Source organism: Mesocricetus auratus, unplaced genomic scaffold (assembly GCF_017639785.1).
Source record: "Mesocricetus auratus isolate SY011 unplaced genomic scaffold, BCM_Maur_2.0 Super-Scaffold_100024, whole genome shotgun sequence".
Lineage (NCBI taxonomy): Eukaryota > Metazoa > Chordata > Mammalia > Rodentia > Cricetidae > Mesocricetus > Mesocricetus auratus.
The window spans coordinates 14311155-14337766 of record NW_024429205.1 but is presented as its reverse complement, the minus strand read 5'-3'; the positions used below and the strand labels follow the sequence as shown (position 1 = coordinate 14337766).

The following is a 26612-nucleotide window of genomic DNA, read 5'->3' as shown; positions in this document are numbered from 1 at the left end:
TTGGAGGACCGGGGCTAGGGGTTGGCCCAGTGGGTTGAGCCTTGCTGTGTAAGTGTGAGGATTGGACACCCACATAAAAGCTGGACGGCATGGTAGTGTACCTGTAGTCCACTTACTGGGGAGGCTGAGACAGGAAGTCCCTGAGACAAGTTGGCTGACTAGACTAGCCAAATCAATTAGTCTTGGGTTCAGCAAGAGATCCTGCCCCTGTAAATAAAGCGCAGCATGGTGAGGAAGTCAACTTCTGCTCTCCACATACATTTGCACAAACATGCACTCCCACATGTGAGCACACATGCATATGTGCTCCCCAAATGGAGGAGAATTAAAAAACATTCCCTCGAGGTTTTCAACTAGAAGTAATCTAGTTCAGTGACTAAAAATGTTTCCACACCAAGGAATGTTGTTGTGAACTGCAGAACACTGAAGATTAAACTGATACAATATAACACGACATAAATACCCTAAAAGAGCCCCCAACCCCCAGTCCTGCCTCTTTTCAAGAGAAAAGCAGATTTCACAAGGTGAAAAGTCAGGCTGCATTCAGCTAGTTAACAGCAAAGCTTTGGAGAATTTCCCTCTAGATTCTGAGGGAAAACCATTCCCTGTTTAGGATTCCTCACTGTAAGCAAACTACTATTGTAAGGGCGCAATGCTGACATCTTTTAGATGTGCAAGGTCACCAAAATTTTCCTTCTAAGCTTATCTACCTTAGGCAGTCATTTCAGGGTAAAGGACATTAAATGAGGAGTAAACCAAGAAAGAGGAGAGAAGCCGGAAGCCCAGCCCCCATGGTGAAGAGTGTCCCAGCTGACTGTTGAGTGACACACTAGGGGCTCCAGGGAGAGGACAGGCTTTGAGGGCAAGCCTGGTGGACCAGTCACTACATTGCCTGTGTCAGAGCCCTCGGGAGAAGGGGCTTAATTGGGGCATAACTGGAGATTCAAGTTAGCAATAAATACTTAGCTAAGTGTAGAGAGAAAAACTAAACATAACCCCCAAACCCATTTATATTAACCAGGACACTGATGTATGCCTAAAAGGGAAGTCATGGTGTGGTGGAGAGGTCAGCTTTATATATAAACACAGAACTGATATGAAATTACTGAACTGATTAGGAAAATATTGAGGTAGAACAGCATTGTTAGCTAATAGTTAAGATGAAATTACCAACTTAGAAAGTATAATTAAAATGCCCATTGTGCTCTTCCTAATATCAGTCATGATGATTGTTTGGATATAAGCCATTGTTCCTGAATTAATTGCATTTTTTTAATTTCTCATACTATTCATACATTGCTTCAAAGGAGGAGGATGAAATGGAGACATTTGGTGCAACGGTAACCAATTACTTTAGCTTCTGTGTGGCTGGATAGAGGGTGAGGGTGAGGATGAGTTGAGCTGCTATATTATCAGGAAATCTAGGCATGGAATGATGGAAGCAGCTTGTCTACTTGTGTGTTCTCCTAAAACTGCAGTGATCTGTTATAGTGAGAGCCAGCCTTGATTCTAATTTGTAGTTTTTTAATAGTCAATGCTGTAGATGATCTTACTTTCTGTCTGTTCTTCTTTGTACAGAACAGTTTTATTTATCAATTAGTTCCCAGTTAGTGATACTTGAAAAAGATAAGCATGATACATAGAGCATACGTCCTTTATTGTTCACAAACAAGAAGCTGGATATTCTTGCAAGGATTCTGAAACTCTTTTTCTTTTGTGTGTTCACAGTTTGTGTTAGTTCTCTGCAATTCTATTGGCACACCCTTAGACCCTAAATACATCGATCTTGGTAAGTAAATGTTAATATTTACTTCCTTTCTGATGAGGCTTTGTTTGTAATACTAATTTAAAAAAATCCTAGTGGGCTGGAGGTATGACTTATCGCGTCAGAGGATTTGGTGTTAAAGCAAGAAAATCTGAGTTCAAATCCCCAACCACCCACACAATCTGGGCATGACCACACATGCTTGTAACCCCAGCATTGGGGGATTGAGATAGGTTGATCTCAGGAACTCACCGACCAGACAGCCTAATTGAAGCAGCTTCTGGTTCAGTGACAGACCCTGTCTCAAAAGGTACGGTGGATAATGATGGAGGAAGATACCTCATATTCCTATTGGCCTCTGTATGGCAAACATGAGTACATACACCCACACACAAATGTGCGCATGCGTCACATACCTTCCTACCCATACTGGTGGCATTAATTAGAATGGCAGTCTCTAAAATAAGAGTGACCATTCTTCTGGTTGCCATGAGCAGGACTGGTTGGTACCTGCTCTCATGGCAGATCTATCAGCACTTCCCTTCACTCTGAAAGCACGATGGTTAATACAGTAGCTTGTAAGGCTCTTGTGTCTAAAGCCCACAGTTATTCCATAATTGCCATCATTTGACTACAAGGGAAATACAATTGTAGAGGAATTGGTGTGCAATGCAAGATTAGTATGTAATAAATAGGGTTATAGAAAGAATTCTGCTATTAAACCATTTTTACTATTAATAAACTGCTTGTAAATACTTCTCTGCCATAAAAACATGCTAGCTGCTTATAAAGTAGGCTTGGCTTTTCCAGAGCTTTCTAATGAAACCAGTCTATTGATAAGGAAAATCTTAAAAACATTCCCCATTTCTTGTTTGTGAGGACATTTGTTATTTAGTTTTACCCTTCCCTCTATCCAATAGATATTAAAGTAACTCCTAACAAATTTATTAAAAAATTCAAATAGCTCAAAAACTAGCAACCTAGAATCACTTAGTCAGTTTTTGATGTTTTTTCCCCTCTATAGCATTTTATGCTCTTGTTAAGGCATATTTATTAATATTATCATGACCTAGAGAAAAAACATTCCATTTATGATTCCTCCAATTGAAATTGTACATAAATTATTTAATTATCTCCTTTTATTACTATCAGCTATAGGGTTTTGACAAATATATACTGATAGTGATAAAAAAATTCAAATTTTTTTTTGCCATTTCAACTTCCAAAATTAATGTTTCTTTTGTAAAATGTACTGCCATATATTGGAAGTGGTATGACAAAAACAATTCAGTCCAAAAAAAATTGAAAATCCATCCAATTACTTTTGGACCTTGAGAACTAGTCATGTATTTTCAGATTAGATATCAAGTCTTAAAAGGCATGTTACTGGGCTGGAGATAACAGCTAAGTGGTTAAAAGCACTTGCTGCTCTTTCAAAGGGCCCTTGTTAGATTCCCAACACCGACATGGTGGTTCACAACCATCTGTAGCTCCAGTTCTAGGGAATCCAGTGCCCCTTTCTGACTTTCCTGGACACCAGCTATGAATGTGATATATACACATACATTCGGGCAAGTCATTCATATGCATGAAATAAGATTAAAAAATTCTAAAACAAACAAACAATAAAACTCCCCAAACCAGCAGGTTAGTGGTGATGTACACCTTTATTCCCAGTACTCAGGAGGCAGAGGCAGGTGGATCTCTGTAAATTTGAGGCCAGCCTGGTCTACAAGAGATATTTCCAGGACAGCCTCCAAAGCCACAGAGAAACCCTTAACTTCTTATCTACATGCATAGTTGCATAGGTATGTTTATATACATGTTAAGCTCCCTGTTAATAAAAGGCATAGCTTATAATTATTACAGATTTGTTATGTGAATATGTTTTTATTAAAAGAAGCATTGCATTCATTAGTGTGTGTGTGCACATGTCCCATGGCGTGCACATAGAGGCCAGAGAACAACTTTCAGGCATTATTTTCTCTTCCCACTGTCTGGGTCTTGGGAACTGAACTCAGTTTGTTGGGCACAATAGCAAGAGACCTCACCCACTGAGCCATCTCCCTGAACCTAAGTATTAAGTTTTTAAGGTGTGAATTCTGCTAATCCTGAGATTGTATTTTCAATATCAAATGTTTCAATGTAGAATCACTTGTTATAGATAGGGTTAAACTCAAAGTTATTTTTATGCCAGGTAGACTGTTTTAAAAGTAAAACTAAATGTAAATCCTTCCTTTTCACAAAATGGTATTTGAGAGCATGACTATTGGTATTTTTGAGGCTCAAAGCCTTTTGGCATATAGGCTCACTGGATGAAACTTTAACCAACAGTTCATTCATTGGGCCCCAGCAAACAGCTGCAAAGAGTCAACATTTTGTTTCATATGTATTCTACACAATTCCCTTTTAATGCCTCTATGAAGTTTCCACAGTAATAGTATCATGGGACAGGTAGGTACTCATCTGGACTGTATTATTTTTGCTTTGCTCTTCATCTTCCCTCTTGACAGTTTCTGAAGAAATCTATAGAAACTTGACATTATGCAGCCTGGTTGGCGGTGTTCTTCTGTGCTCAGTCCGAGAGCACAGGCGCCCTCTTGGGTGCTCTCCCTTGGAGCTCTCATAATTGCTTTTGTATGCTTCTTCCAGAGTACTTCTCACCCTGCCTTATGTTTGCCGCTTGCCTTGACTTCTTAAAGGTCCTTGCCTAGCTAATTTCCCTATCCTCAGTCCAAACACTGTCCTTTCCCTAACAAATGTATCTTGGGTGCATAGACAGTGTTTGTGTTATGTAAACTGAAAGTGATTATTTAGCAAACTGTTTCAGACACTGTAGTAGTCCCTGGGGAAAATGATTAAAGAAATGATGACTTCTCCCATGGGCTGTATAAATATATATGGTTTGGTTCATCAGCTGGGCAACAACTTACTGCTTCTGTGCTGTATGCCATGTGACAGTATTGTGCCGGTGACTGGGATAAACAGATGTGGGTGCAGAAGGATGTCATGTAAGAAATACCTATAAGTGCCAGGTGTGTTGATTAATCCCAGCACTTGGGAGGCAGAGGCAGGTGGATCTCTGTGAGCTCGAGACCAGGCTGGTCTACAGAGAGAGTTCCAGGATAGCCAGGGCTACACAGAGAAACCCTGTCTTGAAAAAAAATGAGGTGGGGGGAGGGAGAAGAGAAGAGGAGGGGAGAGGAGAGAGGAGATAGTTGTAAGTATTTTTTCAGGTGGCATTTTAAGGAGAGAGGATAGCATTGAGAGAAGGCTGGAGGCAGGCACAGAGTGACCAGAGAGGACCAGCCTGCTGTGGGGCAGTCGTTTTGGTAGGTTTCTAAGGAGGGTTTCCATGTATTCAGTAGAAAGTTAATTGGATGAGAACATTTCAGTTTACCAGCTCTTTAAAGTGCTGAGAAATGAGTAAGTGGCAAAGCAGAGGAACAATTTGAGATGCAGGAATTTATTCAGCCCTCAGCATTAAAATATTACAAGCAGGTTTTTCTTATATTTGAATTCCTAAATTGTTTTAAATTATTTTACATCCTGCCTTGGCTAATAATGACTGCCTATTAGTGTAAAGGCTCAGCTGATGGAAGCACAATTTCTTAAAAGTTTCCCTCAGTAATCTCTCTACACATTTTGAAATTTGTGTATGTGGTTGTTGTATATGTGCCTGTGTATGTACATGCTCATGTGTGTTGTACACATGTATATATGCATTGTTGAAGTTTGAAGTTGAAGCTGGGAATCTTCTTGATATAGTTCTACTTTTATTCATTGAGACAGAGTCCCGTGCTAAACTTGGAGTGTGCCAGTATTGACTAATCTAGCTAGCAGCTTGCCCCAGGGAATCATCTGTGCCTCCTGAATTCTGGGACTACAGGTGGTTGGCATGCCTGCCTGCCTTTTGTTAGTGTGTGGGGGGTTATAAACTTTCCTCATGCTTGTCTAGGTACTTAGCTTGCTGAACCATCTCTCTAGCACTGATATTTTGAGTTGTTTTCACCCTTAGATCCACTTAAAAGGGGATTGAGTGTTTTTAGCTGGATAGTGTCCGACCCACTTAAAAATTGATCTTTGGGGCCGGAGAGATGGCTCAGCAGTCTAGGGTGCTCTCCTAGAGGACTTGGGCTTAGTTATCATCACCCACATGGTAGCTCATAATCATCTGCAATTTCATTCCAAGGGACCTGATGCCCTCTTTTGGCCTCTAGCGGCACTGGGCATGTAAGTGGTGTGTAGACATACATGCAGACAAAAACCCATACACATAAAATAAAAATAAATAAATCCTTAACAGAGTTGGCCTTCATTGTCTTCTTAATAAAATATTTTAATTAGCTCCTTGAGGATTTCATACAGTGCATTTTGATCATATTTAGCCTCCCTCCCTAATGACTGCTAGGTATACCTCCTAGCTCTCACTTCCTCCCACTTCATGCCTTCTGGTTTTGTTTGTTTTATTTTTAATAACCCACTAGGTCTAATTTGTACTCCTGGGTGTGAAGCCATCCACTGTGGTGTGGTTGACCTACCATATTCTTTAAGACAACTGACCTCCTTCCCATCAGCTTTCAGTAGCCTCTCCTGCTCCATGCTGGAGTGTTGACTGGCTTGACCCTGAGCAGGTCTTGTTCAGGCACTCACGCCTGCTGGAGAGTTCATAGGTGCAATGGTCCTGTCATACCTAGATGACATTGCTTCACTGTGGCCCTCTTCTGACCTCTGGCTCTTACAGTCTTTCTGCTCCCTTCTCAGATGGTTCCTGAACCTAGGTGCTGGGAGGATACTGATGTCCCATTTATGGCTGGGGTTGGGGATTGTATCTATGTCCCGTTTGTGGCTGAGCACTCCAGGGACATGTTGTCTGTACTTTGATATGTTGTGAATTTCTGCCTATTGCACAAAGAAACTTCTCTGATGAAGACTGAGAACTGTTCTAGTTTATGAGTATTAAGATAAGTGTCCTATGCGTGTGAATTTAGAGGGAAATTTGATATTTTGTCCATTTAGCAGGATAATAACATTAGACCTCTCTCTTGCAAGCCTCCCTAACCAGATTTGCAGTGCCAGGCATATGTGGATCAGGCATGAAATCCAATCAGGCATCAGCTCATTGCACTTTTAACATTTATGTCACTATTACGTCCTGGGCATATGTTGCCATGCCAGTCATTCTAGTAGTTGACAGGGCTAACAGCCGGGTGAGGCTGTTGATGCCTCTCTGTCAGCAGCCTGTGTAGCACCTTCTAGTCCCAGGAAAACTTGCAAGAGTGGGAGTGGGGCTTCATGGTCAGTACCAATTGATTTCCTCCATGACCTGTGACCAGACTCTGTGATGCCCTTAGAATATCAACCTGTGATGGGCAATCTCATCTTCATTTTCTTGTTATCTTAGTTGGGGTTTTATTAATCTTTTAATAAAAATATCAGAATTTACGTAGATGGCATTGCGTTCCCACGTGAATTTACTGAGTGTACTACTATATTAACTGGAAATATGTTTCGGATATAGATACACTTGTTCTAAGTAATGCCCGGAGTGCTTGGTTATATTATAAAAATCCATGTAGAAATGAAAAATGAAAAAATGATAGCTACCATGCCTAGTGTGTCATAACATTTATTGAGGGAGTATTCTGCTTCAACGATTAAGAGCACAGATTCAGGAGAAGTAGTGTACCTGGGTCTGTGTTCCAATTGCCCACTTTCTAGCTGTAGAACACAGACAAGTTATAACTGTCTCATACCCCAGTTTCTGTTTCTGCTAAATAATAACAATTTTGGCTTTTTACTGTGGCTGTGACTTAATATGTGTAGTGTGTTTAGAAGGGTGCCTGGCATGTATTTAAAATTAAGTGTAAGCTGGGTGCTGGTGGTGCACGCCTTTAATCCTAGCACTCAGGAGGCAGAGGCAGGCAGATCTCTGAGTTTGAGGCCAGCCTGGTCTACAGAGAGAGTTCCAGGACAGCCAGGGCTACACAGAAACCCTGTCTTGAAAAACTAAACCAAACCAAAACGAAGATGATTAAGCATCTACTCTGTTCCAGGCACTGTTATGCTTTACCTTCTCTTTTAGCCCTTAAAGCAGCTAGCTCTTCAGGGTTGCTATTATTATCTTCAGTTGACAACAAGAAAACCCAGGCTCGGAGAGAGGAAAACATTTGTAACATCACAGTTATGAAGTGTTTGCAGTTTGAATCCAAGAAGCCTGACTTGTCCTTTGAACCAGTAACATTTTAATCCTGAATTAATCAGGATAGCAATAAATTCTTTTTTATGAAGTACCAAGAATAAACAACACAGTGGAGGAGAAAGTGTGATAAGAATAAAATATATGGGGAAAAAAGGAACAAGGAATGAACATAATTGTAAGTAAACGTTGGTTAGAAAATGCTTTTATATGCGTAGGAAATTTTATTTTCTTAACAGGAAGCTGTAAAGGTTTGTGAGCCTCAAGTCAGTAAGAGCATAGTAACTACCAGAATTGAAATATTCATGGTGGAATTTACCAAACGTTTATTAGAATTCAGTGAAAGAAGTCAGTGAGAACACAGCCTGGCTGTCTGGAGCACCCACTGGAGGCTTCGCTGCCTTTTACCCCGCCTTGGGTTTGTGCAAAGCAGGGAAGGCTTTGTGCTCCCTCTAGAGGTCATTTATTGTATTATTAATATATGTTTTGTTTTGAATAGAAAAACATTTATGGCTGGAATTAAAAAAATATGACGCAATTATATTGATACACTTAGTGTATAAAATTGAATTTAAATTCTCAAGCTGTTAGTCCACTCAGTTGACCCCACACTGCCATGCCAGTTTCTATTCTTTAGTATGTAAGTATCCTGCTGCCCAAAACGCCCTTGTTTGGGCTGTGACCAAAGCTCCATAAGCAGCTGTTCTTGCTAACATTTCTCTTTTATTGCTTTGCATTATAAATAGAAAAAGCTTGTACTGTTTTGGCTATTCATGAGTTTAGAAAACCAGGAGTAATACCCCTTTATGAAGGAGTACTTTCACTTATATTCTGTTTGAAAATGTATATTTAATTTTTATTATTTAGTGTTTTGTGAGCTTAGGTGATTATTTTACTGCTTAGCCCCTGGTTTTAAATCCAAAGTTGGAGTAGATATAAAAGCACACCCACTAGGCAGTTAGATGCTGTTTATGGAATGGGCAAATGAAAACAAATATTTGCCTAGAAGCAAGGAACTCAGGAGAGTTCTTTTAAAAACTAAGTGAAGCAGAAATACAAGAGAAATGAGATCAAGCCATGATTGGTAGTTGTGGGGGAGAGACTGGGCTTTAATTATCTGTTCATCAGATGGACATCTGAGTTGTTTCTACCTGTTGGCTGTCATGAAGAATGCTGTTTTGCATATTCGAGTATAAACTGGTGACTGTGTGTGTGTTTAGTTTCTCTTGGGCATGTAACCAGGAGAACTGCCGGGTAATGTGTAACTCTATATTTAACATTTTGAGGAACTTTGAAATTTTTTTCAGAGTATTTTAGATTTTCATTTTTCCTCCATACCCTTGTCAATTCTTGTCTGACTTTCTAAATTCTAGCTGCCCTGGTAAGTATCATGTAATATGAAGTAATAGTTTGCTTTTCAGTTTTTTGGTGGTTAATGATTTTGGTCATCTTTGAATGGTCATTTATGTATCTTATTGGAAAAGTATTTACTTAGATTTTTTGTCATTTTTTAGTTTTTTCTTTTATTAAATGTGCTTTTTGGAACAATTTCATATGTATGCATATAATCATTAATTCCTTATCAAATATATGATATATAAGATTTTCTCTTAACATTTTCTTGATAACACATGAAACACAAATGTCTTTAATTTTGATTCTGTTTAATTCACTGCTTTGTTTTTGTTACATTTTTTGATGTCTCACCTACAGCACCAACCATTGCCTAATCCCAGCTCACAAAGATTTACTCCTGGGGTTAGAGAGATGGCTCAGTGGTTAAGAGCACTGGCTGCTCTTCCAGAAAACCAGAGTTCAATTCCCAGCACCCACATGGCAACTCACAACTGTGTAACGCAGAAAAATCTGACACCCTCACACAGACATATGTGTGGGAAAAGGAAAAAAATACAAATGCACTTGAAATAAAAATAAACAAATCATTAAAAGGTTTCCTCCCTTTTTTACCTTTGTGATACTGAGGGTTGAATCCATGGATTCTCACATGCTAAGCAAGTGGTCTTCCATCGGCCTGTAGCAACAGCTCATGTTCCTGTGTAGTCTGTAAAAGGTCTGGAGGTTTTAGCTCTTAGTTCATTAGATGGCAGATCCATTTTACTTAATACTGCTGTAAGATCTAATGACGTCAGATTCATCTCTGACTTGAGGGACTGTGTGCATATTTGGAGACGATGGGTTTATTGTTTCTAGAATGAGCTGCACTCAGGGATGCTGAAGTGCTTCGAGGCACGTTCTGAGTGACTGTAGCCTAACTGTCTTAAATGTCCTTTTGAACAGTGCCACTGTTTGTTGCAATGACCAAAACCCATGTGATAGCAGCTTCAAAAGAAGCATTTTATACCTGGCAGTATCGTGTGGCAAAGAAGCTCACCGCATTGGAAATTAATCAGATCACACGGTCAAGAAAAGAAGGGAGAGAAAGGTATGTCTCTTGATATGCATTTTTAGTAACTCTAACCATATCACATGGAAGCCTGACGTAGCTAATTATCCATTGCTGTTCTTGAGGAATACACATTGTCTAGATTAATAGACAGACACTTTTTAAATCAATTTGAATATCTTTTAAATGTATCTGTTTAGATCTACCAAAGTAAAAGAAGCGGCATGGTGTAAATAACAAACACCCTTATTGGCAAAGGCTGGATATCTGTGGGGATATTTTTGGTCAGGAAATGGCAATGTGATCCACTCCACATATTAGTATTTAACTAAAATTAGTTATTCAGTTAAGATCTGAGTGTCTAACTGCAGCATTATTCCCCTAGGTTAGTGGTATGGGTCTTTCTAGGATGTAATCCTAGTATCAATCAACAGGGGAGATACAGGTCCTTAAACACTGGCATGGAAGAGGGTGGGGGTGAACTGGGCATATGGCTTCTTTCCTGGCTGTATATCACAGCTTGACACTTTGTTGGGAATGCCTAACTTGGGTGTTCACAGAGGGACAGAACTTTGCTGACAGATCACTTATATAATTGGTAAATATTTGATGGACAGTTTCTGCTTTTATGAGATTCACCTGTATCAAGAACTCTTTAAACAATCAGGGGTTTTCTAATAAATGATAGTGCTCATTGTTGTCATGCCGTTCTTAATCGCAAAGATTGTGAAGTAATGTAATCCTCACTTTCTTCAAAATTCTGATTTTTTGAAACAGGATTTATCATGTTGATGATGTTCCTTCTGGATCTGTGGACGGGGTGTTTGACCATAGCAAAGCCATTCAAGTAGGTGGTTTGGTTTGTCAGTGTCAGTGCCTGTAGACCAGGAAACTTTGTAATTGTAGCAGAGACTTGTACAAGAATGTTTCTGGTAAATAGTACATCATTTTAACAATTCCTTAAACACTGCCACACCTGCTTTTTATGTGGTGGCTAGGGATCCAAACCCAGGTCCTACTGTTTGTGTAGCAAGCACTTTGCCTATTAAACTGTCTTCACAGCCCCAAACTCTTAATGTTTCAACTAAGTGCATGACTTTGTGTTGGGCCACATTTATCTTGGGCCACCCTTGTGGTTTGTGCGCCTCAAGCTGGACATGTCTGTTAGTTGTATTGACTGTAGATGTTGTGAACTATTATATAATTTTTTTTTACTATAAAGAAAGTTTCTCTAAGCTCTTTCATTTTCTATCTGTTCCCCTGCCTAGAGAACTATCAGTCCCTGGCAGGTCTCCAGATAGAACAGTGTGACTTCTGTATGATTGGTGTGTTAGTGAACACACACACACACACACACACACACACACACACACACACACACACGGTGTAATCTATGGAGACTAGCTTTTCTCGTGCGTCTTATCTAGATCCACCCAGGTGGTTGCAGGGCTCTCCTGTTTTACCCCTCTGGTGGCATATGCTGGCCTCTGTGATTTCAGTTCATCTTTAAGAGCTTAGCTTAGACTTTTGCTTATCTAGTATAAGTCAGGTACTTCCTGCTATGTGCTTTTGTAACCCATTTGTATTTCTTAACAGACTGTAATTAGATGCTTGGTTCATGGTCTTTGGAAGTTGATCTTTAAGTAATTTTGGGGGGCTCAAGACTGGAGTATAAGCCAGGTGGTGGTGACGCACGCCTTTAATTCCAGCACTCAGGAGGCAGAGGCAGGTGAATCTCTGTGAGTTCCAGGCCAGCCTGGTCTATTGAGCAAGTTCCAGGACAGGCTCCAAAGCTACATAGAAACCCTGTCTCAAAAGAAAAAAAAAACAAACAAAAGATTGGAGTATATTTAGTGCTTCAGTGGTTGACATATAGCAGGTACTGTTAATAAGAGTGTTAACAAATGTTTTAGTATATATTTTTAGTATTTGTGTACTAGTTTGAACCTCCTTTGTCATTCAATAAATATTACATAAAATGATTAATTTTAGGGTACGAGGGATCCAATTTGTGCTATCACTGCATCTGATAAGACATTGATTGTGGTAAGCTGAAATTAATTCATTTTATAAATAATAGTTGTTTAAATTATAAAACTAGGGTAAAGGAAGAGTTTTGGATTCAGGTTATCATGTTGTGGATATCCTAAGTTTTCCCAAGTCTGATAGAAGAATTGAGAACGTTTTAAGGCTTGTGCACATCTTATTAATCATTTGCAAAAAAAGTTAACTATTTATTAACCAGTAGGGTGATAGAACACATACATGGAGTTGACGCCGGCTTGAAAGCCTCACAAAGAGTCGGTATGTACAGAGACTGTATGGAAAGCGCTTCCTGTATGTAGCCTGGGATTTTTATGCTGGCTCTGGCTGAACCACCTTGATAAAACTTAGAATGAAGTGGTGTGTTTTCCAGCCACCAAAGTGGAAGCATTCGTGGCAATATTTTGCTAAATTTTAAAAATAGAAGCAACGGCCTCATGTTTTTCCTTGAGCTCTGACATTTGAAAGTACTCACTTCAGAAGTAACTGTGTGGTACAGCAGTGTATTTGAGTCGAATCAGCAGAGGCTTGACTGTTTCTGGTTCAGTTCTCTGGCAGTCAGCTCATTCTGTGGGGGAACGCTGTTAAGACCTTGTGTCCTGTGACTTTCCCACCGTTCTGTTAGGCCCCACTTGAGCATCATGCCGAGGAAGCCTTGCTTTCTGGCTAGAAGGCAGGAGGTAAAGATAAGCTGTGTAGACCATCTCTTGCCCATCACCCACACGGTCCAGGGACAGAAGAGTTTGTTTAAAAGCGGTCACAGCCTCCTCCATCTGCTGCATTTGTTGTCCATCTGCCCAGGGTCATGCCTGTTCAGGAAATGCATGTCCTGTGTCAGTTTTTATCTTTCCTCTTGTTAAAGTCAGTGGTACGGTATAAAGGCTGTGGGATGCAGGACTAGCCTTCCAGTAATGGCCAACTCACACCAGGACTGTCCATTTCATGTTTGTAGAATTTAACTGAATGGATACTTTGTTGGTCTCTTGTCTACTCTAAATATTAACCTGAAAAAGTAAAGCAACCTTAGATGTTTCTTTTGTCTATTACTAACATTAAATATTACTATTATAATATTTGTCTATTACTAACGATCCAGGGTCCTGACTTCTTTGTTGAATATTGTGTGAGGAAAAATTAGACCACCTACAGCTGCTGTTAAAAGGCTTAAATTAGGGCCGGACGGTGGTGGTGCACACCTTTAATCCCAGCACTGGGGAGGCAGAGGCAGGCGGATCTCTGTGAGTTTAAGACCAACCTGGTCTACAAGAGCTAGTTCTAGGACAGCCTCCAAAACCACCGAGAAACCCGGTCTCGAAAAACCAACCAAACAAAAAAGATTTAAATTAGGTAATAAACATGTACTTAGTAGCATTGGTTCAGCAGCATAATTGGGAGCTTGCTAGGACAGTGTCACGTTGGTTTTAGAAACATGGACAGCTTGAAGCTGTCATGGTAAATATGCTGTGGTAACCAAAGGCTGTGTCCTTAGGGGCGTGAGTCTGGCGTCATCCAGAGATACAGCTTTCCTAACGTTGCTTTGATTCAAAAATATTCGCTGGATTGCCGAGCCTGCCAGTTATCTTTGAACTGCAACTCTAGGTAAGCTTGAGGCTCCTCCTCTGGGAGTGTGTGGTCTGAGGTTCTGCCTTCAAGAGGTGGGGCCTGAGGCTCAAAGAAATATGGCATGAGGCTCCTCCTCCAGGGGTGTGGCTTATGTTGGGATGGTTTGGTTTATGAAATAAATGTGCTGACAGATATGTTTATTATAAACTTGTTAAGTATAGTTTTACTTTATTTTATTTAAATGGAAATCCTAGTCCCCCCCCCCCTTTTAACTCTTGAAACTTGACGTGAACTATTTTATGCTTTAATACTAGCTGGTTTTGAATATGTTTTCTTTACAAGGTAACAAAGTGAAGAATAGTTACTGTTTTTGTTAAATTTGTTAAAAAAGTTTTAAAGTCAGACCTACCACGTTCCAGGTTTCTGATAAGGGGTCTTGAAGAACAGTTGTAAGCAATTAGACTTCATGACCACTGATAGTATTTTACAATTTTTCCCCTCCCCAATCCTATGACTTCTAGTCGTCTTGCTATCATCGACATCGCCGGAGTCTTGACTTTCTTTGACCTGGATACTCGAGTGACAGACAGTACAGGGCAGCAAGTAGTCGGCGAATTGTTAAAACTGGAGCGCAAAGATGTCTGGGATATGAAATGGGCCAAGGATAATCCTGACTTGTTTGCAATGATGGAGAAGACGAGAATGTATGTCTTCAGAAACTTGGATCCTGAGGTACAAGCAAGAAATGAATGCTAACAGTCCACAGAGCCAAATTCTAAACTTGGACATCCCTCCTTTGTTTCTGTGAGAAATTTATTGTCATTACTGCATAAGTTTGTGAAAAAAATTTAAAAATTTCTGTGGCGTTTGAAAGTATTTGTTTCATAGTGGGAATAATACCTTTGAATATCTTTGCCTCTAAAAGACACTTCCTAGGTACTTACTTATTCTTTAAAAGATGGACTCATAGCTGGGCATGGAGGCATATGCTTGTGATCCCAGTACCTGAGAGGCTGAGGGAGGAGAACCATAATGTTTGGGGCCAACCTGGGCTATCTAGGAAGTTCCAGGCCAACTTGGACCATGTAGTGAGACTCTACCTGAAACCCAAACCGAGCCTATCATCATGGAATCATGGCTACTCAGTCATCTTGTTTTCTCTCTCTCTTATCAAAATTCAAAGAAAAGTAAAGAAAATCAGATTTATTTGCCAAAATTTCCTGAAGCAATCTAAATATTCTCTTGTACTTCTGTAACTAGTTTATGCTTACCTCATGTTTCTTATGCTCTCTGCAGGCCATTCAGTTAGTGGCACTCAGGAGGCGAGCTATGGTCTGACAGTTAGTGGCTGGCTATCTTTTTTTCCTTGAGAGGACAGGTGGATGAGAGACCACTGTTTCCATGTTGTGAGGGAGGGAGGAGTCAGCCCGCCACTCCCTAGTTGCCTGTTGCTTGTGCTATCACTGGTGATCCCTGGAGCTGGCAGATTCCTTTTAAGACCCTCTTGGCTAATTTGTGAGGTGAAGGTAAAGTTTGATGATGTAATCTCTCAATCTAGTTAAATAGGTGCATTCAAGCCTCCGTGTGTCGCAGGGTGCCAAGACTGAATAGCTAAGCAAGTCAGGAAGCCTCTCTGTTCTGAGGGAGGGACTTAGGGTTTCTTGATACAGTAATGTGTACCAAAGCTTGGATGCTTGATTAAAAATAAATACCCTGCTTTGTACTCATTAGTGTGACACCATGCTCAGTTGCGATGTGAGTGAGTTGCTAGTGTATTTTGGAAAATAAAGTTGGTTAATGTAATTTGGCCTAGTTAGCTTTATCTGTCACCCTGACACAACCTAGAGTTAGCCCAGATGAGAGTCTCAATTGAGGGAGTGTCCAGATCACATTTTCCAGTGACTCCATCTGTGGGGGATTGTCTTAATTGCTCATTGATGGAGGGGGCCAGCCCACTCTGGCTGGTACTGTTTCCTGGATAATCTGTTCAGGGCTGTATAAGAATGCTGGCTAAGTACAAGCCTGCAAGGGAGCCAGCAAGTTGTGTTCCTCCATGGCTTCTGCTTCAAGCTCCCGGTGAGTTCCTGCCCTGTCTTCCCTCAGTGGTGGGCTGTGACCTGGAAGTGTAATCTTCCTTCCCTAAATTGCTTTTGGTCACGGTGTTTCTTACAGCAACAGGAAGGAAACCAGAGCATAATGCAAGCAGAAGTTGAGTTAGGAAGATTAATTGCCCCCAAATATGTGCACATTCCTTATATGCCAGCACGTACAAACTATTGTGAAAACTCTGCTTCTGCCCTTTCTTCACCTCTCCTGTCTCCCGCTCTCTGTGTTTGTCATCATTTAAAGAACTCTTATAAAGCAATAATTTCATAATCTCAATTATGTCTTTCTGCCTCATTATCAGTTCTGTTGCACAAAACAGAACTGACTTCTTAGGACATCCCGCAGTGAAGAATTACAAAATTAAAGGAATGCTTTACATGTTTTGCTTTATTTTTCCAGGGTGGTGCTGTATTTTTTAATCCATAGATTATGTTTGATGACTTCACCTTCTGACCATTTGCTTTGTTGTAGTGCCTAATTAAAATTATTACTAGTTATAGTCAGGTCTACACATGTATATTGGTCTATATGATAGTATCAAAATAATCAAAACTAAAAAGGCCCTATGAGAAATGTCTCATTCCATATTCTTCTTTTCAAATTAAGTCTTGTTGTGATTCTGTGTGTGCACGGATGTGGTGGTGTTTCTTGAGACAGGGTCATGTTGTGTGACAAAGGCCTGCCTCTTATCTGTAACCCTCCTGCTTCCCCCTCCCATGTGCTGGGATTACAGGTGTGCACTGCCATGCCTGGCTCTGCTTATGTGGGCTTGTTACTCATGAAAGCATGTCTGCTGTATATAATAATCACCTTCTTAAAGGTAATTAAAGGATTTTATAAACCTTTCTCATATGATTTGAATTTTTTACTAACAACTTGTGCTTTTTCAAAGAAACGATACTTGAAACCATATTCGGTACATCTACTGTGCATGTAAGAGCCTCAATCTTTGGCAGACTGAACTCAAACTTTGAATTTTTATCTTTTATTTTGATCATTTTGGTGTCTTTTTAAAATCATAATTGTGTAATAAATAGTATAGTTATGTATATATATTTCAAAAATATAATTTTGACTGTTTCCATTGCTAGAAAATGTTATCCTGTTTCTTCCATAGTATTCTTGGAGGTAGTAAGTAGATTAGCAGTTTATTTTGTCTTATATAATATTATATCTATTGTTACTGCTAAGGATGTAGGGCAGCCACTTTACCTTATATTATGTATATCCTATACTATTTTTCCCTACAACTATCTATAGGATAAGAGACATACATGTAACATCCATGTATTTACATGTTGGCAAATAAAATATTATGTAGGAAGCATATCAGGTACAAAGAGGGCGGCTCCAGTTAGCTGTGGGTTTGTATGGTAGATGCCCTTACGTAGATCCAAATACAATGTTTATCATAATTACTAGGAATTCAATTCATAACATGGTCAGGTAAGAAAGCATCCTTTTCTTTTAGAGAAGTGTATAGACTTATGGAGGTGAAATACAGCACCAGCCAGAAATACAGTAGCATGTGCACAGCGGAAGGCTAACTGTTTAGGTGATGGGCATATGGCATTACTGACACTCTATTTTTCTTCTTAATTGAAAGTGTTGACAGTACAGTTTAAAATCAAGATTCCTTGGGGGGTGTTGTGTATGATGAGATGTAACACTCATTTTTGTTTTTAAAGGAGCCTATTCAGACCTCTGGATATATTTGCAACTTTGAGGATTTGGAAATCAAATCTGTTCTCTTGGATGAGATTCTAAAGGTAACTAATAACAGAATTGCACCTGGGGGAAATGGAGCTGAGAGGAAGCTGGGGGACATTTTCTGTCATTGTGTGCACCTCTGTGTAGGAAGCCTGATTGTCCATGGAGGACTCCATTTATCTGTTTTCCAGATAACTCCTAAGATCCAAACATGGGGACTTCTTTTTCTTTGTTTCGCTCACAATATGACACTAGTTTTTTGTTGTTGTTGTTGTTATTTTTTAATGGTAGGGGAGAAATACACTCTGCAGGTATCCTTTTGAATTACTTTGTTTCATCTTCACTTGCAGAATCCAGAACATCCTAGCAAGGACTATATAATGAACTTTGAGATCCGGTCCCTGCGAGATAGTCGAGCATTGATTGAGAAGGTTGGAATTGAAGATGCATCTCAATTCATAGAAGACAATCCACACCCCCGACTTTGGTATTTTAAAAAGCCCCAACACTCCCCCAAATCAGTATTCTTTTAAAGTCCCAACTTTGTCACCTTCTGTTCTCACACTAACCTCCTGGAATTTCTTCTGCTCTTCTCTTTAATCAGGTTGTATGAAACATGTTTCTGTGTACTAACATAAGCATTTTTACCAGAATCCACCAGATTTTTTTTACCATGTTTCACTAATTAAATTCTGATACAAGACTTGCTTATTAGTCATATGCAGTAGGCTTTCTGTTTCTTTTTAAAACCAAGGCGCCTATTGGCTGAGGCTGCCCTGCAGAAGTTGGACTTGTACACAGCACAGCAAGCATTCGTGCGCTGCAAGGATTACCAAGGCATCAAGTTTGTGAAGCGCCTGGGCAATCTGCAGAGTGAGTCAATGAAGCAGGCTGAGATTATTGCCTACTTTGGCAGGTTTGAAGAAGCTGAAAGAATGTATCTGGATATGGACAGAAGGTAAAGTAATGAAGACAGCCATCCCCAAGTAGTTTTCAGTCCATAGTGTTTCATAAATGGAGACTATAAGGTAGACTAAATATATTGTACCTTTTCTTTTAGAAAATAATTTTCATTTTGGAATACATCTGGGCATTTCACATGCTTCATTAATTTATATTTTATATTTTCTTCTCTGCTTTTATTTACTATTTTTAAAAGGTTTCTTTGTGTGTGTGTGTGCATGTGTTTGCACATGTGTGCATTTGTGGAGGCCAGAGGTGAATGTTGGATGTCTTACAGCAAGTCCCCAGGAATTGTCTCTGTCTGCTCAGTGCTGAGGTCACAGAGGCCGTGGCTTTCACAGGGAGGCTAAGGATCTGAATTCAGATCTTCATGCTGTGCTACAAGTATTTTATTCTCTAAGCCAGTTCTCAGCCCCTTACTCTGTCTAAATATTGTTCATACATGACTATGGAAATGTTCACTTAGTAAAGTTGATAGGTCTATACAGACTGGAGACTTTTTTGTTTCGTTTTTTTAGGGACAGGGTTCCTCTGTGTAGCTTTGGAGCCTGTCCAGGAACTCACTCTGTAGGCCAGGTTTTCTTTGAACTCATACGTATCTGCCTGCCTGTGCCTCCTGAGTGCCAGGATTAAAGACATGTACCATCATCACATAGCAAGACTGGAGACTTTTATTATTTATTATATAGGTCATAATTTGAGTTTTGAAGGCTGAGGCCATTTAATTTTCTTCGCTTGGGAATCATAAAATCAAAATCAAAAGAGAGATTATCTTATGTCTTATATTTAGTTTTTGTTTATAGAATGCATGAACTTCATTTCAACAGTAAGCATGTCGTTCTAATTTATACTCCCAGAAGACCCCTAATGTGTCTTAAGCCCTGTTAACAAATACAAAAGTAAGCATTTATACTATATATTTCATTTTGAAATAAGCCTTATTGTATCTAAGAACTCAATGAAAAGATGTAATTATTATTTACATAATTAGTTTGCTCAGTAAGTTGGAAATATAGGAAAAGGAGACTAGAAACAGCTTTTTACTCTAGTGTTTCTTCTGTTTATATTGCTGTGACAAAAGTGCCTCAGACTGGGTAATTTGGAAAGGACAGACAATTGTTTTTCACAGTTCTAGAAGCTGTGGAGTCTAAGGCTTAGGGTCTAGCAGATGTTATGTCTGGTAGGAACCAGTCTGTGCTTCCAGGATGGTGCCTTGAATTTTCACGTGGAGAAAACCAGAAGGGCAAAGGAGGATGTTGGCCTTCTCTGGTGCCCATTTTGTGAAGGCTTTTGTCATCTTCAGAGAGAGAGAGAGAGAGAGAGAGAGAGAGAGAGAGAGAGAGAGAGAGAGGGAGAGGGAGAGGGAGAGGGAGAGGGAGAGGGAGAGGGAGAGGGAGAGGGAGAGGGAGAGGGAGAGGGAGAGGGAGAGGGAGAGGGAGAGGGAGAGGGAGAGGGAGAGGAAGAGAGAGAGGAAGAGAGAGAGGAAGAGAGAGAGAGAGAGAGAGAGAGAGAGGAGGAGGAGAGGAGAGGCTTGATCAATTCTCCAAACACACTGTGGCTTGATGCTAACACAATTGGGATTATGTTTCAACATGCGGTTTTTGAGAGGAGATGCCTTCAAACCATGACTTCTGCTCTCTCTCAGTTGCCTCTTATTGACCTGGCTGTTCCCAGAGTGTTTGGAGATAATCTAAGCTTCCAGAACCATGTCTAGCCCAGAGCAGGCAACTGACAAACTTTGTAGTGTGGATTAATGAATGAATGAGTAAATTCTTTTTTCTTTTTTTGTAGAGATCTCGCTATTGGTCTGAGGCTGAAACTGGGGGATTGGTTCAGAGTACTGCAGCTCCTGAAAACTGGGTCTGGGGACGCAGATGACAGTCTTCTGGAACAAGCCCACAATGCCATTGGAGACTACTTTGCCGATCGACAAAAGTGGTGTGTGAGCTGCCTGAAGTGCCTGATGTATTCTTACAAGTTTAGGATTAACCTGTTACCCAGAGGACATCCCCAGGAGTAATGCTGTACGAGTGAAGGCCCTTCTCCTAAGCCTGAGAGCCAAATGGCCTTGTGATCCAATTGCTCTCCAGATGCACACTGGAGCACAAGTCATCCTTGGGCTGAGAGATGAGCACGGCCTTCTCAACACAGGAATTCTGTACCCAGCCTCAGAAATCATCCCACTGTTCTGAGGTCACAACCTAGGCTGTTATACATGATTCAATTTCGAATATAGTTTTTAAAAAGTGTATTTGCTTATTTTATTATAGATTGTCTTCAGAACTCATTCCTTTATTCTTAAGTTTTCATTGGGATCAACATGCTTCTTTATGTCCGAGATGCAGGTACTTCTGTGATGTTGTAAGTTAGAGCAGTGTGACAGCATTCAAAGAATATCACAAGCAGAATATGCTTCACTGTCTTTAGATCTTAAAAAGATGCATGCTTTAAAGGTGTTGTGTAGCTAAGGATGATAAAGCAATACAGACACTGGTAATCCCAATGAGAAAGTATTGTGGGGAAGTTCTTGTTTATCTGGAGACTCACACGAAGGTTTTCTTTTTAATCCACAGGCTGAATGCTGTACAATATTACTTGAAAGGCAGGAGTCAGGAGCGCCTAGCTGAATGCTACTGGATGCTAGAAGATTATGAGGGCTTAGAGAACCTTGCCAGTTCACTCCCAGAAAACCACAAGTTGCTTCCAGTAGGTTTGCCAAGTTTTAGGTTTTGGTGTTGGATTCTTTATATAAGATTTACTTTTCGGCCTCGAAGTTGATTGTTGGGTGCTGTTAGTGTCTGTATTTTATTTGCTTAGTGTGTAACTCGCTATCTGTGGAGTTAGCCACTCTCAGCCCCAGGGTCATACACATATAGGTTGTGGGGTTACATCATAAAAACTGTGTGCTAATTAATAGACAACTATAGAGTTCTCGAAGTTCAGGTTTCTTGAGAAGGGCAGCTGGTCCCCTGTCATGATGGTCCCATTTGTCCTTGTTTACAAAACTACCTGTTTTCTTAGGTAGGCAAGAAACTGCAATATTTTAGATCCCCAGGTATGGAGAACAGTAGAATTTACTAAGTTCGTGTCTTCTCTGGTGAAGCAGAAAAAAAAATGACCATATAGGACCCAGAACAATAAATTACCAAGTCCTCAGCAGTTGTCACTGGTCTGGAATGAATTCAGTGAAGCCGTGCTCTGAAGTCAGGGGCTACAGAGACACATGATGAAGTGCCCAGGCATGAGTCGGGAGCCTGTGATGACATGTGACACGCACAGGTTTGGATGGGAAGTGTAGACGTGACGTGCACTGCATAGTCACAGCATCCATGCAGTGCATGTGCTCAGGACACAGATGCTGGGAAACAGTGCTAGAGTAATGGGAGAGGTTTCCTACAGGTCACAGAATTTTAAACAACGCTACCTTTTGTGCTTTTTAATTTTTTGAAAAATTAGAACGTATTTATAGGAAATATTAAGGCATTTTTAAAAATACAGTTGGGTTCAAAGTATGTATTTATTCAAAATTATTTATTTATTTGTTACATATATGGATGTTTTGCTGCATGTAATGTCTGTATCACATACACAAAGTGTTCTCAGAGGCCACAAGAGGGTAGATTCCCCGGGCTGGAGTTAAAGATGGTTGTGAGCCCCAGGTGGGTACTGGGAGTGGAAATGTGGATCAGCTGGGAGAGCAACCAGTGCTCTTAACCACTGAGCCAGCTCACTGCTCCCCTCCCCCACCCCAAAGTATTTTTGAAGTGATGACTGGGGTGAGAAAAACCCTAACTAGTAATGAAAGAGACAACAGTAAGGTTTATGGCAGTAGCGGATGCCCCAGCCTCCTTCCACCTTCTGAGGAAGCTGATGAAGGGGGTATTTCTCTTTTTCCTTTTTGACATGCTAGGATTCAAACTTGATACTTGGCCATTAAACTGTCTTCCACCCCAGCCTGCATTTGTCTGTCTGTCTGTCTGTCTGTCTGTCTGTCTGTCTGTCTGTCTCATTTTGAGAGGAATTTCACTTTGTCTTCTAGGGCATCAGCTCATGGACCCAACTGATCCTCTTTGTCTCAACCTGTAGTTAGAGATATGGACCACAGGTGGCACGAGCTACTTCTTAGATTAGATTTTATGTGTCTCATGTATCCCAGGATGCCTTGAACTTACTATGTGGCCAGGGTGATTTTTGATTCTGTTGTCTCTAGCCCCTGAGTGCTGGGAATGCATGGCCATGCTAATTTATGTGGTGCTGGTGACCAAACCCTGGGCTTCATGCTTGCCAGGCAACATTCTACCAACTGAGCCTCATCCCAAGTCCAGGGTGTTTCTTAATATGATTGGGAGCTTTAACTTAGTAGCATATCAGTTCCTTTACAGGTTATTTTTTTACCACTACCTGGTAGGATACTTTTTCCTTCCTTTTCTGAGACAGTCTTGTTATAGGATTCCTGCCTGGTTCCACAGCCGCCTCAGAGCCCCCAAATAACAAATGAGACACTATATTAATTATAATTCTATTGGCCAGTGTCTAGGGCTTCTTTTGGCTAGCTCTGTCTTAAGTATTAACCCATAACTACTAATGTATTTATTTCTACAAAGTCTTATCTTACTGAGGATGTCAGATTCATGCATCCTTTCCCGGGATCATGTGGTGACTCCTCTTACAACACTTCCCAGAATCCTCCTTGTCTCCTAGTCTTGCCTATCTTCCTTCTCTATTGGCCAACAGTGTTTTATTCATCAACCAATAAGACAGACATATACAGACCATTCCCCATCATCTCCTCTTTTTTTGTTTAAATAGAAAGTAGGGTTTTAACTTTAACGTAGTAAAATTACATATATCAAAACAGTTATCAAATAAAAATTATAATTAACAATATTTAGACCTTTAACATTTAGCAAAATTTAAAGAAAATATTCCATAATTTATCCTATCTTTGTGAATCTAAAGTCTTATATGTAACAAACTATAATCATAACTATCTGTCTTCAACTCCATCAAAGACCACAGAAGGATAATATATAAACTCTAGAGTTGACAGAGACAATTTGCTGCCTGGTCAGTCACCCGAAGTTCTTCTGTAATGTTCTATCTTTGGCTTATAGGCCGTAGTGTGTCTGGCAGACTCCTCAGCAAAGCAGGAAATTTTAAACTGTCTGCCTGTATTGGCAGTTTGTCAGTCACTTTTCTCTGTGTCCTGTAGGATGTCTGGCAGACTCTTCCTGCTACAGCAGGAACCCTGTAGCAATGTCCATCTTGTTTTACCAGTCACTTTCCTGTGTGTCCTGCATGTTCATTTTATACAGCATAAAGTCAAATAGCCCAGACAAGAGCAGTTTCTTGCCTAAATGGCTAGTCTTGCCATATTGGAAGCAAACTCCATAACAAGTTTCTTCGATGTCCATCTTCCCTTCTGTTGTCAGGAGTAGTAGTGTCTCATTGTCAAGAAAAGCCTTTAACCATTTTAAATGCCATATTCTGTAGGTCTTTGAAAGGTTTGAAGAATGTCTATCCAATTGAAATATCTCTCTATATATCTAGAAAACTTAACTAACTTAACTATAAGTTTTGACTATTATAGGTAACTATCTATAATCTGTACTTAATTGTACATTATATTTTAAATGAGCTATATAAACATAATACCTAAACAAGAGGAGAATCACAAAATTGATCTTAAATTTGTATCAATAAATTAAAATCCATTCAATGCAAAGTATTCATTTCTATACCATAATCTCCCTTTTACCTTTTAAAAGAGATTGGTTATGATCGTTAACCATTTATAACCAAACCCATTTAAATGAAAACAAAAATTTATGAACAATATTTGGGAATTAGGGTGTCGTTCATTGCAAGCTGTTTCCTACTGGTTGGGGGCACTGTTTAAACACAGAAACTTGGCCAAGTCCTTGTTTTTGTAGTCTGTAAGGCTGTCTCATCTCAGCTGTTATTGATTGGATCTCCTGGGACCCTGTGTCATCAAATCATAGTAGTCTGGAAGGAAACCACAGCTTTACATTTTCTGTGGAAGCACAAGCAAAAACTCTTTCTTTTTCAAGTAACCTGCCCTTATACTTAAATTTTGAAGTCAAAGCATTTTTAAAATACATAAGTTGAATTAATTCAGCAGCATTTATAATCAAATGTATTTTATAGCTGTAGCTCTTTCCTCAGGAATCAAACAATTTAAAGACAACAATATAGCATATAGTATCAGACTCTGTGTAATTTTCATTTTTACATGGCCTTTTTATTATCCTATTTGTTTTGCTTTTATTTTTTTTTCATTTTCTGAGACAGGGTTTCTCTGTGAACTTTTGCCTGTCCTGGAATCATTCTGTATACCAGGCTGGCCTTGAGATTATAGAAATTTGCCTGCCTCGGCCTATGGTGTGTTGGGATTAAAGGCATGCACCACCACTGCCCAGTCATTCTTTTCTTTTTTTAACCAAATATCATTTTTATTTTCTCTCCCAAGCCTACATATATTTTTATTTACTGTAAATCCTTGTCTTTTTCTAACCACATGCATCCTATCTGTTTGCTAATACCAGTTGTTTGGTAAAAGAGTTTTTTTGTCACGTATGTAAATTAGGAAGCTGCTCTTAAAGGAGCTGCAGCATGTCTCTCAATACCTGGGAAACAGCTCACCAGAGAAAATGCTGCTACCAAGAAGCTGTGCTTGCCTCTGTTCTTTGTTTCTAAAATCTATTTTTAAGTTTTTGTGAGATTGTAAGTGGAAGTTCTTATGCCCCCGTTTGGCGCTATTATGTTACAAGATTCCTGACGGATTCCACAGCTACCTCAGAGCCTCCAAATAATACACGAGACACTATATTAATTATAATACTGTTGGCCAATGTCTAGGGCTTCTTGTTGGCTAGTTCTGTCTTAAGTATTAACCCACAACTATTAATATGTATTTCTACAAAGTCTTATCTTACTGAGAATGCCAGATTCATGCGTCCTTTCCTCCCGGGATCACGTGGTAACTTCTCTTACTACACTTTCCAGAATCCTCCTTGTCTCCTAGTCCTGCCTATCTTGCTTCCCTATTGGCCAACAGTGTTTTATTCATCAACCAGTAAGACAGACATATACAGAAGGCCATTCCCTGCCATAGTCTCATTGTATAATTCAGGCTGGTCTTGAATTTATGGCAGTGTTCCTGGCCTCAGGCTGCTGATCTAAAGAAAGGCAGGGCAGTGTCTTCAGGGCCTGAGCCAGTAAAGTGCTGGTTCTGTTGGCAGTAGGCACGGTGGCCCCATCCTGACCTGTGACCTCTGCCCCAGTCTGAGAGGTTACATTACCAACCACTGATGTAGTATCAGGTGTCCCACCAGTTTCTTGTTCATGTGTCCCCATGGAGTTTTGATGAATTAAAATGGAAGTGATTTCCCGAGTCTATGAAGTCTGCTCATATGATAGTGTTTGGTGCCTGCAGGAAATAGCACAGATGTTTGTGAGAGTTGGAATGTGTGAACAAGCCGTGAGCGCATTCTTGAAGTGTAACCAACCAAAGGCGGCGGTGGACACCTGCGTACACCTCAACCAAGTAAGGCGCTGACAGCTGCTGTCCGGGGATTTTTAAGTGAGAGCCACTGAAGTGGGCTCTGGTGTAAGGCGGAGCTGCTGTAAGGGGGAGTGCTAGGCGTGGGTTTGGGGAAAGAAGCCTGGCTCGTGGGCATTTGTACTTAACCTCTTGTGCTACCACAAGGCAGTACCCACTCACAACTTAGCCAACCAGGCAACACAGAACAGACCTGTGCTTTCAAGTGTTTGTCTGGAAATAATTTCATAATTTTCTGAATTTTGTTAGGGGTGGGTTTTGTTTCCAGGTCATTCAT

General features: G+C 40.2%; 1 protein-coding gene across 2 annotated transcripts in view; it reads left to right on the top strand.

Annotated features, from left to right (window-relative positions):
• Wdr35 (WD repeat domain 35) overlaps nucleotides 1-26612 on the top strand; it is a 55502-nt gene that overhangs the window by 21900 nt on the left and 6990 nt on the right. The window contains exons 11-23 of one of the 2 annotated variants that reach the window (XM_005079065.4): nucleotides 1308-1340; nucleotides 1729-1789; nucleotides 10263-10407; nucleotides 11146-11215; nucleotides 12361-12414; nucleotides 13901-14010; nucleotides 14496-14706; nucleotides 17769-17849; nucleotides 18141-18277; nucleotides 18545-18748; nucleotides 20545-20691; nucleotides 21327-21459; nucleotides 26210-26320. In XM_005079065.4, the coding sequence (XP_005079122.1) occupies nucleotides 1308-1340; nucleotides 1729-1789; nucleotides 10263-10407; nucleotides 11146-11215; nucleotides 12361-12414; nucleotides 13901-14010; nucleotides 14496-14706; nucleotides 17769-17849; nucleotides 18141-18277; nucleotides 18545-18748; nucleotides 20545-20691; nucleotides 21327-21459; nucleotides 26210-26320 (1497 nt within the window). The remainder of the gene's footprint in view (nucleotides 1-1307; nucleotides 1341-1728; nucleotides 1790-10262; nucleotides 10408-11145; nucleotides 11216-12360; nucleotides 12415-13900; nucleotides 14011-14495; nucleotides 14707-17768; nucleotides 17850-18140; nucleotides 18278-18544; nucleotides 18749-20544; nucleotides 20692-21326; nucleotides 21460-26209; nucleotides 26321-26612) is intronic. The other variant, XM_005079066.4, reaches the window with a different exon arrangement.